We start from the raw sequence: 21,383 nt of genomic DNA, 5'->3' as shown, positions 1-21,383 counted from the left end.
TTCACACATGTACTATTTCAGATTCATCACTGATATAACAGAAGGAAGATGGATTGGTAAACCTGGAGTGACTCTTACTGTCACAGGTGACTTTGGTGAGGTTTATCTCTTCTTCTGTGCATTATGCTGAATAATAATCAGTGTATGACAGCAGCACTAGATATAATGTGTGTGTTGTGTTCAGATCTTCAGGTGGAGTCTCCTGAGAGAGTGACAGAGGGAGATTCAGTCAATCTGACATGTAAAAGCAGCTGCGCTCTGACTGACAGAGCAACATTCATCTGGTACAGAAACTCACAGACATTAACTGAGAGTAAATTCAGTAACAAACTCATCCTCAATCCAGTCAGAAGAGAGGATTCAGGCAGATATAGCTGTGCTGTAGACGGACACACTCAAATCTCTCCTGATGTTCAGCTCAATGTCATGTGTGAGTATGAATTCAGTCATATTTTAATATATATAAAGATTTTGAGTGTCTATTTACACTAAGTATAAGCCACTGCCACCATCACACAGCCTGGCTTTTTACAACTGCTTTTTGCACGATTGACCCACACACAAAAAAATGATGTGTTGGCTTTACTTAACTTTTTTATGTAAACAGGTTCCACTGGTTCCACATAACTGGGTTTCGTTAAACAAACATCATTTGTTCATGTAACTTCAACAACATGAAAGTCATTTTAAGCGATCCAATGAAACTCTGAGCTGAGTGTTAAATGAACACTGAAGCAGTGTTAAAGTTAATGAGATAATTAAGTGAATAATTGAGTGATGATTGAGCATTATTGAAGACACCTGATGTTAACAAGCAGAATCACTTGCTGTGATAACTCATGTACAGCAGCCTAACACAATATAAAGTTAATAATGTGGGGGTCAAGAGCCCAACTAAATCAAACACTGATCTCCATAATGGTGACCTGAAATTCCGGTTTTCTCCTTCAGTGATTCTGCTTGTTGACATCAGGTGTCTTCAATAATGCTCAATCATCACTCAATTATTCACTTAATTATCTCATTAACTTTAACACTGCTTCAGTGTTCATTTAACACTCAGCTCAGAGTTTCATTGGATCGCTTAAAATGACTTCCATGATGTTGAAGTTACACGGACAAATGATGTTTGTTTAACGAAACCCAGTTATGTGGAACCAGTGGAACCTGTTTACATAAAAAAGTTAAGTAAAGCCAACACATCATTTTTTTGAGAGCAAGTTTAAATCCACCTTTTACCACTTTCATTCCTCTCCTTATTCCCATCGCAAATAAGCTCAGAGAAGCATTAACCTCCTAAGACCCGAGTTTTGGTCAGAGGTGGAAAGTCCAGGGGTCAGAAAGTAAAAGTCCTGCCACATTTTTATTCCACCCACAGCAAAAACTCCAGTGTTAAATTAACTTTACTGGGAGTTTATTTGGATCCAGACTCAAGAGTGTTAAAGTTAATGAGATAATTAAGTGAATAATTGAGTGATGATTGAGCATTATTGGAGACACCTGATGATAACAAGCAGAATCACTGAAGGAGAACGGCACATTTTTTAAGTCACCATTATGGCGATTAGTGTCTGCTTTAGTTGGGCTCTTGACCCTTATATCATTAACTTTAGATGTTGTTTGGCTGCTGTACATGAGTTTTAACAGCCAGACGAACAACAAGGAAAGCTGATACACTGGGGTTGGTTATGTTTTGACATAATCATCATTTGTCACAAAGCTCGTATGTAGAGTTTAACCTTTTGAGTACACAGTATAACATTTTCAGAAATTTTAATATTATCCAAAAGATTTCTTAAAAGCTGTTCTATTCTAAATACTTTATGGGCACACACAGACATCAAGAATCAGCCTGTGATTCTCAACAATGGTGACAATTATATAGCATGTTGCAGTGCATTCTGGGTGCCACCAATCAAAACTCATTCATGGCTCCCATCATGCATTATGGTATGAATAAATTATGATCTGAATTGTCTCAGTCATTTCCTTTTCCTAATTGAATATTCTGTTTGTCACCATTGCTGAGATTCAAACACTGAATCTTGATGTCTGTGTGTGCCTAAAAGAAAGATTTTTATTTATTTATCAGAACAACGTTTAAGATATAATTTGGTTTATATTGAAAAATATGGATCTAATGTTATAGAATCACTGTGATGCTGTGATGATCATTATACATTTAAGTCAGAGAGTAGGCTTTAAATGAGTTCAGTGATTCAGGTCAAATTATGATTATGTCTAAAAATGATCTATAACATCTGATCTAATCTCTTTGTTCATCCAGCTGTTAAAACAGCCAAACAAAATCTTTAGTTAAACATTTAAAGGTCACATGCCCAACTAAAGCAAACACTCATCACCATAACGGTGACTAAAATATAGATTTTCTCCTTCAGTGATTCTGCTAGTTAACATCTGGTGTCTTCAATAATATCTCAATCATCACTCAATTATTCACTTAATTATCTCATTAACTTTAACACTCTTGAGTCTGGATCCAAATAAACTCCCAGTAAAGTTAATTTAACACTGGAGTTTTTGCTGTGGGTGGAATAAAAATATGGCAGGACTTTTACTTTCTGACCCCTGGACTTTCCACCTCTGCACAGAATTAAGTATTATGCTGCACACAACCAATAAAGTTATGTCCACGTATGTGGACAACCAGGTCTTAGGAGGTTAAACCAAGTTTCTGTGTGCAAATGATATGCATTTTAAACCCCTACGGTAGGGTTAGGGGTGTGTATAACACGCCATAAAGTGTGTATCATATGCACGCGAAAACTGTTTTTAGTGTATAAAAGGTACAAGAAAAAAAATTTGTGGTATCGATACACACTTTCATGAGATCGGGCTCTTTGATGTGGCTTGGGTTAAGGGTAGTTGTTGGGGTAGGCTTTAGGGATAGAGACAATTAAGGTCCCATTGATGCAGCCCATTTATGATTTTAATGAATATGATCAGATACACCCAATATGACTTTTAGAAGTATGAACAACATTTACACTTATTGCAAAGAAAATACCTTTTTGTTGCTACGTTTACATTTATTCATATAGTAGACACTTTTATCCAAAGTTATTTTTAACAACCTGCTGGTCGATACGCAACCCAGTCTCATATAAAAATCTGCAAAACGTAGTGGGGTTACAATAATGGCCCTCAAATTGTATGACTGTTACGTTTTTCTTGCCTATTCTCTTCCTATTGTTTTGCGTCCAAGTCACGTGACTTTCAAGATTCCGGCCGTAAGAACAAAAAACATGGCGGACATTTCTCTAATTTTTAGTGAAAAAATCTATATTTTGAGTTAGTTTCTGCATAAAAATAAGTTTTGATTACATTTCTAGCGAGAAATATATATTTTATTTTCATAATATTCACTCAGTGAATGTACATAATCACTCGCTTGCTTGTTGATGCGAAGATTTTTCAGATCTCGCCAGAATAACGTGAAACTGAAACGTTTTGGTTGCTATGGACTAGGGCTGCAACCACGAATCGACAAAATTTGATTATTAAAAGAGTTGGCAACGAATTTCATTATTATTCCAAGAATATGGACAGGCGTGTTATTTGTGGTATTACTCCTCGATCCCGGTATTTAAATAAATAGCCAGGCAGTGTTCCACTGATGATGTTTCTTTAGACATACTCAGTGCTGCCAGCACGTGTCTGGTCTTAGTAATAACTTATTTCTGATGCAGTTTTTCTCTGCATGGAGGTTAATTAATTGTATTTATATTATTGGAAGTATGCAATATCTATCTATCTATCTATCTATCTATCTATCTATCTATCTATATATATATATATATATATATATATATATATATATATATATATATATATATATATCTATCTATGTGCACAGCAAAATCCCCAGTTTTAAATTAACACTGAGAGTGTTGAATTATATAAACTCTGAGCAGAGTGTTGAATGAACACTGAAACAGTGTTAAAGTTAATGAGATAATTAAGTGAATAATTGAGTGATGATTGAGCATTATTGAAGACACCTGATGTTAACAAGCAGAATCTCTGAAGGAGAAAACCGTAATTTTTAAGTTACCATTATGGTGATCAGTGTTTGGTTTAGTTGGGGTCTTGACTCTTAAATTATTTACTTTAGATTTTGTTTGGCTGCTGTATGTTAGTTATAACAGTCAGATGAACAAATAGAAATTGTGATCTGATGGTGTTGGTTGTGTTTTAACATAATCATTAATTAATCGCTAAACTCATCAAGAGCATAAATTCGGAGTTAAATTTACCTTATGGATTTTAGCAGCACGGACACTTTAGAACATACCATTTTTAGCCTTTTCAATGAAATCGAAAGAATCAAATAAAGAAAATAAAAATCCTATATGGGGAGGCTGCAGACCTGGAGCCGGCAGATATACGCCCCTAGCAGTTTTACGCCCCTGACAGTTTTACGCCCCTGTTGTTCCTGATGCGTCCAGTAGGGGGAGGCTGTACAGCAACACAAATTGAGTTATGTTAATATTTCTTTTTTTTTTTAATAAATGTATTTATTTTGTATTGCAAATGAAAGAATACAAGACATTAACAGTGAGAAAGAGAAAAAAATAACAAGAGGGACATCAAAAGAGATTGAGGCTACACAAATCAATACAATTTTACATTTTGTCAATATAAAAAATGAAAGGTTCTTTACAACAGACTCAATGATATTATTTATTTACGAAACCTTTGAGTTTAAAGGTTTTGAAATTTTCTTAAAAGAAGAAAAAAGAGACTTTATATCAGAGGAGAATTTACTTAAATTAGGATCATTGAATGGTTCTGTCTTTATAAGGATGAATCTTGCCCAGAAGACAAAGTAATAATACCGTATAATCAAGATTTTTATCGTTAGAATGAAAATCTGACAAATTGTTTTTAGATTCTGTCATTTGTGTTAAATAATCTGAAAAGTTATTGTTGTTTAGCAATGATGCAACATTTATTATTTATAAACGATTAGCTTGGTATAGGTTGCCTAGATATCAATTCATTTCTATATCAATGGATGGGTCTATAATTTATTTTGAGAGACGAAAAGTTCTTGACGGTCAAGTTTATGTTCTATCTGGCTTAAACTTAGCTAACCACATGTAGGTTTAGCTGCCCCTAGTCTTCTCTACTCACTTTAAAATTCATTTTCTTTTTAATGTTCTTGTGTTGCCTGTCTTTAGCTTGTGTGAGATGGACTCTTCTGGTAAGACCCTGTTTACTCCTTACATTAAAACATACTCCACATGGTTTCTTGGGCAACATTACAGTAGATATTGGAAATATATGAACTTGTTTTTTTAGTCTATGGTGTGAACACACAAAAGACACATTTATAATAGGCATATATGTATAGATGTATGTAAATCTCAAGTAAAGAGTTGAACTGCACACTCACTCAAATATTTTGACTATTTCCAACATCATTTCTTAAAATAGCTTACTAGTCTGGACTAAAATGTAGGGTATGTGCACTTAATGTGGGTTTTATCATACTCTGTCTTTACCAAATTCTTTTTAACTTGCATCTCATAAAGGTGGGTGTTTACTTTAGCTATAAGAAAATGAAAATCTCTCTCTAAACTTATAAACACCCATCTTTTTTTTACGACTTACAAAATAAACTAGACAAAATAGACATACATGGATGTGGTTTTAATGTCATTTTCAATTTTCTCTGCACAGTCCATCATTGGTGGCCAAAAGAAATCAAAGTGGCTTGACACTTTTTACACTTGTGCCGTTGTACTTTGAAGATCAGGAGCAAATTGATGCAATCCACACACACCTGACATCAATTCTGCACGCACACACACACACACACACACATACACACACACACACACACGATAAAATCACCATGGATGTCCTTTTTAAAATAGTTAAAGAAGAGGGGAAAACCATAGGGGAGTCATGGAATTTTAGAAAAGGGATAAATTGTGTTTGTCTTCATAAGATGCTGTGTAGGACACTGTTTTGTAGCTGTATGACGACCAATAGAGAATTGTACTACAGGTAATCAAGGATCCATATGATTACACGGTACTGAATGTCTAATGGGCTAAATTTGGTTAATATCTAAATGTAACTATAAATTCACAACAACATATTTCAGTCAGTCTTCCATATAAAAACCTATGGTGAAAAGGCCTATAACTGCAGTAGGTCATATACTTGTCATATGTTTTAAATTTTCAATTCACAAAAACACATAGTCTTCTGTAGGCTGAGTGAAGAGAGTGAAGCCCAACTGAATAGCTACAGACTTTTTAATCCGTGCAGATCTAAACTGTAACGTTTATATTTAAACGAATAAAAAAAAAATGTCTATGGACGGATTATTAATGTGTAAGAGTCGATTTAATTATGTTATTTCACAGTATAGCCCCCTACTGGACGCATCAGGAACAACAGGAGCGTAAAACTGTCAGGGGCGTAAAACTGCCGGCTCCAGGTCTGCAGCCTCCCCTTACTCAAAAAATCCCCCAAATATCTTATGTAAGCACACACAGACATCAATAATTAGCGTATGAATCTCAGCAATGGTGACAAACAGTTCACCTCTGAACATAAGCTCATTATTTATTCATGCAGCAATGCATGATGGGAGCCATGAATAAGTTTTGATTGGTGGCACCCAGAATGCACTGCAACATGCTTTATAATTGTCACCATTGTTGAGATTCACAGGCTGATTATTGATGTCTGTGTGTCTTAGAAAATGTAAAAAATTGTATAAGAGAAACTTTTAAGGAATTATTTTGATTACATTGTTAATGTTAAAAAGATTATGCTGTACAAGGTCTCTGCTGCTATAATTAATGTAAATCTAACTTAGAAATTAGGCTCTATGTGAGTTCAATGATTTAAGTCAAATGATTGTGAAATAATGATTATGTTAAAACACAACCATCACCATCAGATCACCTTTTCTATTTGTTCATCTGGCTGTTATAGCTCATGTACTGTAGCCAAACAAAATCTAAAGTTAATGAATTAAGGGTCAAGAGCCCATCTAAAGCAAACACTAATCACCATAATCACAAAAATTCCGGTTTTCTCCTTCAGTGATTCTGCTTGTTAACATCAGGTGTCTTCAATAATGCTCAATCATCACTCAATTATTCACTTAATTATCTCATTAACTTTAACACTGCTTCAGTGTTCATTTAACACTATGCTCAGAGTTTATATAATTCACACCTTTAAGTAGGGCTGGGCGATATATCGCGCGATATTGTTATGCGCATCTAGTCAGTAAAGCCGGTTCCTTGATTAGTAGTAAATCGCCTTCACCTGCTTTCAGATGGAGCGGCATTTACTACACAGCACAAACTCCAGTGTTAAATTAACACTCAAGAGTGTTAAAGTTAATGAGATAATTAAGTGATTAATTTAGTGATGTTTGAGCATTATTGAAGACACCTGATGTTACCAAGCAGAATCACTGAAGGAGAAAATCACAAATTGTAAGCAACCGTTATGGCGATAAGTGTTTGCTTTAGTTGGGTTCTTAACCTTTATACATTCACTTTAAAATTGTTTGTCTGCTGTTGTTTATTTATGACAGTCAAATGAACAAAAAAAGTGTGATCTTATAGTGTTGGTTGTGTTCTGGCAACATCATGCTGTGGTCTGAAAAATGAATCTTATTGAGATAGTTTGGATTAACTTGTTGGCAATAACTTCTTGATTCTATAGCATATATGAATATAGGTGCGTTTCTTACAATCCAAAATATTTAATAAACATTGTTCTGATCAAAACACTTTCAAATAAATTTATTTAGAAACACTGACATCAATAATCAGCCTGTGAATCTCAACAATGGTGACAATAATAAAGCATGTTGCAGTGGCTGCCACAAATCACAACTCATTAATGGCTCCCATCAAGTATTGCGATATGAATAAATTATGATCTGAATTTTCTATGTAATTTACTTTTCCTAATTGAATATTCTGTTCGTCACCATTGTTGAGATGCATAGACTGAATCTTGAAGTCTGTGAGTGCCTATAAGAAAGATTATTTTTTTTTAGAAACAACTTTTAGGAAATCCTTTTTATTATAGCTAAAATTCTGGATATTTATGCAGAATCACAGTTATGCTGTAACCAACAACATAAATCAAAATCATAAAGTTCAAATGATGATTGTCATAATATAACCAACACCATCAGATCACTTTTTTCTTTGTTCATCTGGCAGTTATAACTCAGACACATCAGCCAAACAAAAATTAAAGTTAAAAATATAAGGGTCAAGAGCCCAACTAAAGCAACCAATGATCGACATAACGGTGGCTTACAATTTTAGATTTTCTCCTTCAGTGATTCTGCTTGTTAACATCAGGTGTCTTCATCAATGCTCAATCATCACTCAATTAATCACTTAATTATCTCATTAACTTCAACATTCTTGAGTGGACTCATATACACTCGCAGGAGTGTTAATTTAACACTGGAGCTTTTGCTGTGTACAAAGAGCCGTAGTTAACTGACAAGCTGAGCCATATCGCATTAATTATCGCTCGCGATACGTCCGCGATATTGATGCGATATGGCTCAGCTTGTCAGTGAACTTAGGCTCTTTGTGATAAATGCCGCTCCATCTGAAAGCAGGTGAAGGCGATTTACTACTAATCAAGGAACCGGCTTTACTGATGAGATGCACATAACAATATCGTGCGATATATCGCCCAGCCCTACCTTTAAGTGTTAATTTAACACTGGGGATTTTGCTATGTGTGGAGGAGAGAGATGGTCGGTCAAGCTTTTGCAAACACAGCATGTGTTCTCTGGGTTGCTACAAAGTGGGAGTCTTTTAGGCTTTTGATTGTTTTTTTTAATATACTGTATAACAACATACACATATCTTGTGTGTATGTTATGTCTTATGTGTATATACACACAGATATCAAGAATTAGCGAATGAATCTCAGCAATGGTGACAAACAGATATTACCTCTGAACATAAGCTCATTATTTATTCATACAGCAATGCATGATGGGAGCCATGAATGAGTTTTGATTGGTGGCACCCAGAATGCACTGAAACATGCTTTATGCCACCATTGTTGAGATTCACAGGCTGATTCTTGATGTCTGTGTCAAAAAAATATATTTTATTATTTATATGTGAACAACTTATTTGGATTATGTTGTAAAAGTTAAAAATAGTATGCTGTACAAAGACAGAGCTGATATAATGAATAAAGTAAATCTTACTCAGAAATTGGGCTCTATATGAGTTCAGTGATTCAGGTCAAATGATTGTGAAATAATGATGATGTTAAGACACAACCACCTCCATCATATCACCTTTTCTCTATCTGACTGTTATAACTCATGCACAGCAGTCAAACAAAATTTAACTTCTTGACTCAAGGGTCAAGAGCCCAACTAAAGCAAACACTGATCGCCATAATGGTAACATACCAATTATCAATTTTTCCCTTCAGTGATTCTGCTTGTAAACATCAAGTGTCTTCAATAATGCTCAATCATCACTCAATCAAGCACTTAATTATCTCATTAACTTTAACACTGCTTCAGTGTTACTATAACACTCTTAGAGTGTGGACTCATACAAACACTGAGCAGTGTTAATTTAACACTGGGGATTTTGCTGTGTAGTAATTGTTTGGTTAAGGTTTGAATATTTGAAATTTATTTGAAATCATATACCTCTGCTCTGAAGGTATCCATTGTAAAATACCTCTGCAATTTGCTGCACAATGAAAATTTGGTCATGAAAGACCTCCCAAGTCTTTGGACTTTTGTAAATGCCTTTTTACTTTAGCATATCCAATGTCAACATCTAATCAAAATTCAATGTAAAGAAAAATGAAATCCTTGCTCAGGATAAATTGGTGATTATGTCCGAAATATGTCTCTCCGCTATAGCAGTCAGGTTTATTTGCCTTAAGCACCACATAACTGATAAAATACACATCTTCTGTGTGTATTAACAACTGTAAACTACTTGAACTAAAAGCTCAGTGCCAAAAATTGTCCGCCCTCTTGCTTGATGTGATAGCACATTCTGATAAATGAAACTCAGTCTCAGTTAGTTGCTTTGCGTAGTAGATCTCCGTTCCTTTGCGCTGCTTAGTGTGTATGTTTAAACTTTAGGCAGCATGCAACATATTATAATTTAGTTTTGATCCTAAACAATTAATCCATCCAGTTAATCTCATGGTACCCGCATGCACCCGTGTGGGTTCAGTGTCTTGCCCAAGGACACTTCGACACACTGAGCCACAGCCACCCACAAATACAAGCCAAGGCTATTACTTTAAGTTTTGAGGTACTAAGAATTAGGCTATTCCAATCAAAACTATGATAAATTGTACATACCAGAGTGAACAGGGCTCCCATTCCACCAACTTCATTTGGATCCCCTGAAAAAACATCAAAGTTAGGGGGTTAAGGGGTTTCCAGTTGGGGTGCTGCAATTCCACTGAGTACATCTAAGACTTTTAATTATTGTAAAGCTTACCTTCTGCATTTTGCAGCGGATCTCCCTCTTCACTGGGTAGTAAGGTTCCCCTTCTAGGATCCCATGGTTAACCTTTTTATGTAAACAGGTTCCACTGGTTCCACATAACTGGGTTTCGTTAAACAAACATAATTTGTTCATGTAACTTCAACATCATGTAAGTAATTTTAAGCGATCCAATGAAACTCTGAGCTGAGTGTTAAATGAACACTGAAGCAGTGACTACGTTTACATGCAGCCAATAACCCGTTCAAAACCGGGATATTAGCAATAACCCGGTCGCGAACGGCCATGTAAACACCGGCAAAAACCCGAATATGCTCATATCCCGGATTTTAAAAACCGGGATATTATACCTGGGGTACCCCTTTTCTAACCCGAATTTTTGGTCATGTAAACGCGCATCGGCATATCCCCATAGTGATGCGTGTTCTGCGCATGTTCTATTCGCAAGGAATCTTGGTCTTTTGAGTAGAGAAACTTCTCAGCGCATACAAAACCCCGCGTGCAGTATACCGGAAGTAAACATGGCGAGACGCAGCACAGCAGACTTTTGGAGCGAGGTCAGTAACGTTACCAGCACCAAATCGCAAACAAAGGCGATCGCTATCTGCCCCGAACTATTCATTATCCACGTGCTGCTGTTGTTGTTGTCTTTGGATACAGGAACAAGAATCGGAAATGACGCATATTGCGTCTTAAGGTTGTCCGTACGTCCAGACGCTAACCGCGCGTCGCGTTTACATCGGGATATTGCAATTCCATGTATACAGGAGTAACTCTCTCTGCTCACGCATGTAAACGGGTTATCCCTAATGTTTCAGAAACCCGAATAGTGACCTTAACCCGACCATAACCCGAAATTTGGCTGCATGTAAACGTAGTCACTGTTAAAATTAATGAGATAATTAAGTGAATAATTGAGTGATGATTGAGCATTATTGAAGACACCTGATGTTAACAGAGAAAACCCTGATTGGTATGTTACCATTATGGAGATCAGTTTTTGATTTAGTTGGGCTCTTCACCCTTAAGTTATAAACTTTAGAAATTGTTTGGCCGCTATAATTCAGTTATAACAGCCAGATGAATAAACAGAAAAGGTGATATGATGGTGTTTGTTGTGTTTTAGAATAATCATTATTTCACAATCTTTTGACCTAAATCACTGAACTCATATAAAGTGCAATTTCTGAGTTAAATTTAATTTATTAATTATAGCAGCACTATCCTTGAAAAGGATAATATTTTTTAACTTTTATAATGTAATCCAAATCACTTCTAAAAAGTTGTTCACATCCAAAAATCGCTTATTTCTATCAAGAATCTTTATTACATCAAGAATCAGCCTGTGAATCTCAACAATGTTAACAATTATAAAGCATGTTGCAGTGCATTCTGGGTGCCTCCAATCAAAACTCATTCATGGCTCCCATCATGCATTGCTGCATGAATAAATAATGAGCTTATGATCAGAGGTGATCTGTTTGTCACCACTGTTGAGATTCATACGCTAATTCTTGATGTATGTGTATGCCAACATAAAAGACTTTTCAAAAAGTGTTTTTATTTTATTTTATTATTGATTTGATCCTTTGGATTTCGTTGAAAAGGCTAAAAATGTTATACTCTACAAGCTACTATAATCCATAAGGTAACCTTAACTCAGAAATTATGCTCTCAATGAGTTCAGTGAGTCAGGCCAACTAATAATTATGTCAAATCACAACCAACACCATCATATCACCTTTTCTCTTTGTTCATCTGGCTGTTATAGCTGAATTACAGCAGCCAAACAATTTCTAAAGTTAATGATGTATGGGTCAAGAGCCCAACTAAAGCAAACACTGATCTCTATAATGGTAACATACCAATTACGTTTTTCTCCTTCAGTGTTTCTGCTTGTTAATATCAGGTGTCTTCAAAAATGTTCAATCATCACTCAATTATTCACTTAATTATCTCATTAACTTTAACACTCTTCAGTGTTACTTTAACACTCTGAGGCCCTGTTTACACGAGAACGATTCTGGGTGAAAACGTAAAAATATTTTATCGGATTTGCCTTTCTTTTACACGGCGACAGCGTTTTGGAGGCTTAAAAACGCAAAGAAGTGAAACCACCCTCCAGAGTGGAAATCTTAAAAACGATCCACTGTCGCGTTCCCATCTAAACAGTAAAAACGCAAATCTGCTCACTGTGGCTCTCGTCGCGTACGTGTTTACGTCACAGGCATGCGCCATTACAGGAAAATAACCCCAATATGTCGGATTATTTCCATACGTCGGACCTTCAAGTTGCCATAGCAGCTCTGATAAACGTACAAGAGTCTTTTCAGCAGTTGTACAAAATATTCTCAGATATTGGTGTTGTTGTGTCGCAGTGCTTCACATTACCACCTAGCCGCCTGGAGTGCATACTACATCGAATTTCACACACTTTTGCGTCACCATATGCACGCGGATTTCCCCCCGATAACACTCGTCTAAACGCAGAATAAAAAGTGATAACGCAACGCCACTTTTGCGTTTTCTCTTTAGATCGTTTCCGTGTAAACATAGCCTGAGAGTGTGGACTCATATAAACACTGAGCAGTGTTAATTAACCCCATCAAGGTCCTTTAGAAATCTTGGAGTAATATTTGATGACCAGCTGACCTTCACAGACCACATTACAAAGACAGCTCAATCATGCAGGTTTGCAATGTATAACATCAGGAAGATCAGGCCTTTCCTAACTGAGCATGCAACACAACTTCTCGTCCAGGCCCTGGTTATTTGTAGGCTTGATTACTGCAATGCTCTTCTAGCTGGACTTCCCTCATGTGTTACTAAACCTCTTCAAATAATCCAGAATGCTGCAGCCCGCCTTGTCTTCAACGAGCCCAAAAGGGCTCACGTCACTCCTCTGTTCATCTCACTGCATTGGCTTACTGCATTATTACTGCATTATTACTGTCCAATTCTCCAGAGAGGAAGTTTACCTGTTCGTCCAGTGTGAGGGGAAAGGTTGTTCAGCTCCACTTCCCAAGAGGTCTCGGACATCTTGAATGAGGGAGTCTGAAGATTAAAAAGGAAGAAGGCAATGGTAAATCTGGGCAATTACCACATAACAAATGAGGAAACGAGTATTAAGGGAAAAAAAAACAAAATATTCGGCGGTCACAGTGTCTTCAATTGGGCTGATAGACGGAGCACAGGAGGGTGTAACGCTTGCTGAAGAAACTGCAAAAATATGAATATCCATTTAGAACTTGCTCAATGAATAATGAATGCAACTACTGATGAAAAAACAAACAAAAAAAACAACAACCAGTAGCTGAATCTCGCTTTCGTTTCTCCCCAGCTCTACATCTTTTTGGCAGAGGTTGACCATCTTTGTCCTCATCAAGCCAAACACACAGCTTTGTTGATTGTTTTGACCCTCGTTTAGTGTGTCCATGCTGATCCACCTAAATACAAAATTGAGCCAGAGAATAAATCAACACCCACCAAGTTTATCACCACCTACAAACCAGTGGCGCAGATAGGATTTTTTAACTGGGGGGGACCAAGCTGTCAGCAAATGATTTAAACTAAATTCGTTATTTTGCGTAATTTGGGCTTTAACTAGTATTCAAGTAGTTACTTTGCGTAATTTGGGCTAATGATTTGCACTAAAAAGCCATTGGGGGATTCTTATTTGAAATCATGGATAAACAACAATGAACAAAGGTAAACAAAGGCCTACCTGATCACCACTAGCAATGCATGATCCTACTATTATTTGACTAGTATGCCAATCACCCACCAAAACTTCATGTCTTCAGCAAAGTATGTTTTGTGGCTGCCCTCCTGCAGATCCTCACTTGCCTGACTAGGGCAGAGGTCTTGAATCCTGCTCCTGGAGGGCCACTGTCCTGCAGAGTTTAGTTCCAACCCTAATCAAACACACCTGAAACACACAGCTCATCAAGCTCTTCAGGATCGCTTGAATATACAAAGGCAGGTGTGCTGAAGCAGGTTGGAACTAAACTGTGGCCCTCCAGGAGCAGGATTGAAGACCTCTGGACTAGGGTTCTGCCTTACTGTCATCAGAAATCGCCTGCAGGCCAGGAGGACAACATTTTAAATCTTATAATTTCAGTTAACCCTCTATAGCTCTATAGAATTTCACAACAATGTGAAATACAACATATTCCTGAGAATTAATGGCTAAAACTACTATTTCAAAAATGTCTAAGAATAACTCAATTTTAAATTTAAGTGTTAATTACAAGTTTGTTGCAATTTATAGATTAGAAATATCTTTCAAATGATGTATGACAAATTAAGAAATGTTTTTCATAGCCCATAATTTAAGAATCTATATCCTCCGTTGCTCCAGTCCATACAATAGAAAAAACATGATTTCCTGCTATAAGAGGATGTCAAAAGTTTATGTAGGCCTTTATTTGTTGTTTGCATAAACCTTGCACCACACAAATTTACTTATTATGATTATTTTTATAGTGGCTTACATGACAGTGAACATACCTCAGTCAATTTATACAGTACAATGGGTTAAATGATAAGATAAAACATTATTTCCTGACGACGATAAATTGTTTGATTTATCCAACCATTCTTTTTGTGTTCATTCATTATTTGTCTCTGTCCACTCACCTAAATGCATAGTTATGGTCTCCACATTTTGCTGTGTTTACTAAGTGCAAAAGCCTTCTTGCCATTATTGTCAGACTAGCTATTCCCCTTAACAAATCTAATCTGCCACATCTGGGAAAGTCAACAGGCATAGGATACTTACATTGTTTGTTTTTGAAAAAATGAGGTGATTGTTTTTTGTCTCTTCATTGCCTTTATGTGGCATTTATACAGTCGATTTTTTTCAGTTCAGAAAATCACCGACTCAGCTCAGTCATAGATTGTATATGATCACTATGGTTACCGGCCCGTCCCTACAGGCACGATTGAGGCAGCTACCAGCTCCTCATAGGACCCCGGCGACGTCACTCAGGAGTCGTAGCACACACCCAGAAGAGAGTGTAAACGTCGGTGGCATGATGGCATCGTGTGTTTATTGACAACAGAACAGCGTGTTGTGAGAACGTGGGTACAAACAAAGTAATGGTGACCGGTGTAGATTATTATTGTGTGTCAGTCCGCGTCTGCCCCGACCCGATTCTGAAGCAGCGGCGGGCCGGGACACTACTTTGGCTAATGTACTTGGTGAAAACACTGGTTAATCCTCTGTTTTACCGATTTTTGTCGCCTTTCGTAGGGATAGTGAGGGCGGGGGACGGATCGGGTCACTATGAATCTGGGGGGGTCATGTCCCCCCCGTCCCTAGTGCCATCTGCGCCCCTGCTACAAACATCTCATTATAAATCCAATATTATAATATTACATTGTAAAAATTCAGTCTAACGGTTGTGGTCCTGTACTGTACTGACAGATCTAGAAAACCCTTTCTACATTAAAAATAATAAAAGAATGTGAAGTGTTTTGACAGAATATTATATTTATCTCTCACTGGCTCTAACGTGTGAACTCAGCTCAGCACTATTAGCTTGCATTTGAATAGCGACATTGAACCAGGTACTAGTTGCACTTTGTTTGGAGTGTTTTCAGTTTTGCACCTTGATACTTCTTCCCTGCTATACCTCAGAGTCTATGGACCTTGTAATTAGCATGTAATTAATTAGTATGCTTTTCCACCACTGAGATAATGTTATTTACCTTGCACTCATCCAGGAACGCATTAACCAGGAATATGGCATCTTCGGGGTCAAGGTGATTCATTTGTTCAGCTTGGTCGAGTTATTTTTCCACGCTTCCTTTTCCTCCTTGTTTACTTTTTCCCGCTTATTTTCCCTTGTTTCCTTCTTCTTCTTCTGCTTCTTCTTCTTCTTTGGGCCATGACGCGTCAAAACCACTCGTGTCGCTCGCGCGCAGACACACTCGGTCTGTCTTGCGCGTTCTCGGACACACTCGGCCTCTTTTTTTTATTTATACTCAAACATCTCTGCGAATTATTGACTGGCATAATAATCGCGTGACACATCGATTCGATAATGAAATTCGTTGCCAAGTCTTTTAATAATCGAATTTTATCTATTTATTAATTCATTGTTGCAGTCCATAGCAACCAAAAAGTTTCAGTTTCACGTAATTTCTGGCGAGATCTGAAAAATCTTCGTAAACAAGGAGCAAGCGAGTGATTATGTACATTCACTGAGTGAATATTATGAAAATAAAATGTATATTTTAGAAATGTAATCAAAACTTATTTTTATGCAGAAAATAACTCAAAATATAGATTTTTTCACTAAAAATGAGAGAAATGTCCGCCATGTTTTTTGTTCTCACGGCCGGAATCTTGAAAGTCACGTGACTTGGACGCAAAACAATAGGAAAAGAATAGGCAAAAAAAACTTAACAATCATACAATTCGAGGGCCATTATTGTAACCCCACTACGTTGGACCAATGTAGTCAGGGTACATTTTTATATGAGACTGGGTTGGGATACCACATGAACGCCGAGCAGTGTTAATTTAACACCGGAGATTTTATTGTGCGAATAGCTCAAATCAAAACTGTGGGACAGTTTGCCACTGGAGCATAAATGTACAGATAGATTTACTCTTATTGCAAATAAATCCCATTAAGAATTCAAACAGTGTGATGACATGGTTTCTTAAACAAACTTTACTGTAGTACAAACTGTTTTAAATTGCAAAATATAACTAAAAACTAACACATTTTCTTTTAGATCCTCCACAGCACACATTTGTAGGGGTGAGTCCATGTTGTGCAATAGTGGACGGAGATTCAGTGACTCTGACCTGCATCAGTGACTCAAACCCTTCAGCTCTGAACTTCAGCTGGTTTAAAGGAGGAACGACTGTAGGATCTGGAAGAATCTACAACATCTCAAAGATCAGCTCTGATGACAGTGGAGAATACAAGTGCAAGTCCATCAATGAACATGGAGAGAAATACTCTGATGCTGTGACTTTAAACGCCTCGTGTAAGTTTATAATAAAACAAAAGATGCTGTAGAACATTCCAGTTTGTCTATTATGATATTAGTAAATATTAGTAGCATAATGATGATCTTTGCCACAATAAGTTTGGTAATAATTTTTAGACCCTCCCAGGAATGTCTCAGTGTCTGTTAGCTTGGTCAGATTTGGGCGGAAGATTCAGTGACTCTGAGCTGCAGCACTCAAAAAAAATGAAAATTCTGTCAGTATTTACTCACCCTCATCTTGTTCCAACCCCATAAGACCTTCGTTCATCTTCAGAACAGGAATTAAGATATTTTTGATTAAATTTGAGAGCTGGATCACTCCTCCATAGGCTTCTAAGGGATTGACACTTGTTCCCCGAAAAGTTATTAAAGACATCGTTAAAATAGTCCAAGTGACTACAGTGGCTCAATCTTAAGTTTATCAAGCAACGAGAATACTTTTTGTGCGCAAAAAAATAAATATAAAAAATAACGACTTTATTTCAACTATTCAATTCCTTCTCTGTGGGCCTCTAGTAAGTTAACGTAGTGTGATTGCGTAGTGCTACGTCACATGTAGGCTCACTATTGGCCGACGCTGGTCATGTGTGTGATGAGTGTGACGTATAACAACAGAAGCGCTGCGCTATTACACTAGTGAAATGACCCTTCTTCAAAATATCTTCTGTGTTCAGAATAACACAGAAATTCATGGAGGCTTTGAACAACTTCAGGGTGAGTAAATGATGACAGAATTTGTTTTAGAACTTTGTGTGAACTATCGCTTTAAATTACTCATTCTAAAGTGAAGTTAATTAATATTGGGAATTAATATTTTCAGATGTTATAATTTTTGTCTCAGCTGTAGGATGTTTGGTGATATTATACATTTCCATTGGAGTGTTTTGTGGAGCTGCAGTGATCATTACGATGGGGATAATATGGTAAGATGTTTGCAGTTTTTGACTGCAGTTACTTCTACTGGCTTAACCTCTTTTCAGAAACACTAAGTATTAAGGTAAAGACTCAGTTTTCAGGCTAAATTGGGTGTTTCTACACATATTGATTTCATTGGAAGTTGGATTCATTGGATTTTTTGGGGGTCAGCTTAGAAAAAAAACCTGTAACATATATTTTTATTAAATGTAACCTAAATATTATCCTATAGCTTAGACAAACTTAACTGAAAGGTTTTCAAATAAAAATCTGATCACATCACATTAATTGATTTTCAAGGGGAATCAAGTGGATGAAAAAGAGAAATGACACATTCAAATCTCAGGTGAGAAAAATGAATTTGGTTATCAGTAATTTACTAAATGAACTGCACTCAGATTGAAATCCTGAAATGTAGTCGTGACTTTTATCCAGTGGGTGTTGGAAGACCTTATTTATGCATTTCTCTCTATTCTGTTTTTTTTTTTTTATGGAAAAGATGAGTCTGTCCAGACATCATTATATCAGACGCGAGGCTTGTGATGATGAGTTAAGTCAACATGAGTATGAGAATGCAACAGTAAGTGTTTTACTGAACTTTTCACACTATTCCCTGAATATCAAATGTCTATAGACTAAGCATATGATTCAAAGAATAAAATTGACTGTTTAAGATCAAATAACCACATCTCTTTTAAAGATCTTCACATCTCTTTTAAAACTGCAGTTTTTCAGATGTAAAAACTGAAACAAAAGATAAAGCATATCAGAACTTTTGCATGTTTAATGTCAAAATTACAACCTATGCCATGCCACTAAAAACCAGTGACATTTCAGGGGAAAAAATAAAAATAAAGCTAAATAAATAACTGTTCACACCCCTGAGTTTATACTTGGTTGAAGCAGCTTTTGGTTTTATTACAGTCTTATCAGGCACATCTTGACATAGCAATATTTTCCCACTCTTTTTTATTTTGCAAAAACACTTTGATTCATGATTCCATCCACCTTTCAACAATGAGAACCCCCCAGCTAACATAATTGTGTTATTAGAACGTTCTCCAAATATTCAGTGTTGGTTCTAGGAACGTGAAAAATATCCAGTTTTCTTGACGTTAGAGAAACGTGTTTTAAAAGGTATAATTTTCCTCAAACGTTCTTTAACGTAATTTTCGATTAAAAATTCAACATAATAGTAACGTTGATTTCTAACATTCCAAGAAAATAAAAATGTCCATTTTCCTGAATGTTACTACACAGCAAAAACTCAAGAGTGTTAAAGACTCAAGAGAGTTAAAGTGTTAAAATATAGTGTTAAATTAACACTGAAGAGTTTTAAAGTTAATGTGCTATTTAACTGATTGATTGAGTGATGATTGAGCATTGTGTTTTTACATAATCATTATTTCACAATCATTTGACCTGAATCACTGAACTCAAGTAGTCCTAATCTCTGATCTGAATGTATGTTGATCATTCCTGCATCAAAGTGATTCAACAGTATAAATTCCAGATTGTTTATTTTCTGATAAAAAAAATAATCTATCAGGCACACACAGACATATAGAATCAGTGTATGAATCTCAACAATGGTGACAAAAAGAATATACGATTAGGAAAAGGAAATTACTTAGACAATTCAGATCATAATTTATTCATACCGCAATGCATGATAGGAGCAATGAATGAGTTTTGATTGGTGGCACCCAGAATGCACTGCAACATGCTTTATTATTATCACCATTGTTGAGAATCACAGACTGATTCTTGATGTCTGTGTGTCCAAACAAAATTCCCATTTCAACGACTTCTGATGAGAAAAAACTTTTAAGAAATCTTTTGGATTATATTGAACAATCTGGATTTAATGCTGTTAAATCACTGTGATGTTGTAATGAGCAATATACATCTAAGTCAGAGATTAGGACTAAATGAGTTCAGTGATTCAGGTCAAATGATTGTGAAATAATGATTATGTTAAAACATAACCAACACCATCAGATCACCTTTTCTCTTTGTTCATCTTGCTGTTATAACTCATGTACAGCAGCCAAACACAAATCTAAAGTTAAAAACTTAAAGGTTAAACACTTAAAACTGCCCAGCTAAAGCAAACACTGATCACCATAATGGTGACTCAAATGTGCTTTTTCTCCTTCAGTAATTCTGCTTGTTATCATCAGATATCTTCAATAGAGCTCAATCATCACTCAATCAATCACTTAAATAGCACATTAACTTTAACACTTTTCGGTGTTCAATTAACACTCATATTTAAACACTTTAACACTCTTGAGTTTTTGCTGTGTAGTAACATTCAGGAAACTGGAAATGTTTATGTTCTTGGAATGTTAGAAATCAACGTTACTATCATGTTGAATTTTTAATCGAAAATTAAGTTTAAAGAACGTTTGAGGAACATTATACCTTTTAAAACATGTTCCTCTAACGTCAAGAAAACTGGACATTTTTCACGTTCCCAGAACCAACAATGAATATTTGGAGAACAATCTTATAACAAAATTCTGTTAGCTGGGCTGTTGTATTTTTTTAAGCTCTTTATTTTTATCTTCTAAAAACTTTTCAATAGCATTGCATAGGTTGTCATTTTTTTACATTAAATATGCAAATGCTCTGAGTTATCTTTGCTTCATGTTTTACAGCACTGTTTTAACAGGAGTGTGTAGACTTTTTATATCCACTGTATCTCTTGTGTGTGAAGCCCTGAAAGGCAACGTTAATTGATATAAAAGTGTGTAATCATTCATGTGTATTGTTTTTGTTACATACACAGAAAAATCTCCAAAGTAAAATTAACTCTAAGCAGGGAACATTTGATTCCACGTCAGTGATGTGTTTCAGTGATGAAACACTAATCACAAAACAGGACATCAAACTAAACTTATTTTCAATAAAATATCAACATCTAAA

General features: G+C 36.1%; 1 protein-coding gene and 1 long non-coding RNA gene across 2 annotated transcripts in view; one reads left to right on the top strand and one right to left on the bottom strand.

Annotated features, from left to right (window-relative positions):
- The first annotated feature begins 7 nt into the window (after positions 1–7).
- LOC143706717 (B-cell receptor CD22-like) overlaps positions 8–21,383 on the top strand; it is a 76,203-nt gene continuing 54,827 nt past the window's right edge. Inside the window, exons 1-5 of the mRNA XM_077198955.1 lie at positions 8–95; positions 185–430; positions 17,277–17,534; positions 18,379–18,460; positions 18,753–18,798. Of these exons, the coding sequence (XP_077055070.1) occupies positions 8–95; positions 185–430; positions 17,277–17,534; positions 18,379–18,460; positions 18,753–18,798 (720 nt within the window). The remainder of the gene's footprint in view (positions 96–184; positions 431–17,276; positions 17,535–18,378; positions 18,461–18,752; positions 18,799–21,383) is intronic.
- Positions 13,513–16,594, bottom strand: LOC143706619 (uncharacterized). The gene is made up of 3 exons (XR_013192998.1): positions 16,242–16,594; positions 13,831–13,975; positions 13,513–13,748 (listed from the first exon to the last, which is right to left on the bottom strand). It is a non-coding gene; the product is annotated as an uncharacterized LOC143706619 (long non-coding RNA).

The sequence above is a fragment of the Siphateles boraxobius genome, unplaced genomic scaffold (assembly GCF_051911475.1).
Source record: "Siphateles boraxobius isolate OS27281-9 unplaced genomic scaffold, OSU_SipBor_1 111, whole genome shotgun sequence".
Lineage (NCBI taxonomy): Eukaryota > Metazoa > Chordata > Actinopteri > Cypriniformes > Leuciscidae > Siphateles > Siphateles boraxobius.
This window is presented reverse-complemented; position numbering and strand designations above follow the sequence as displayed.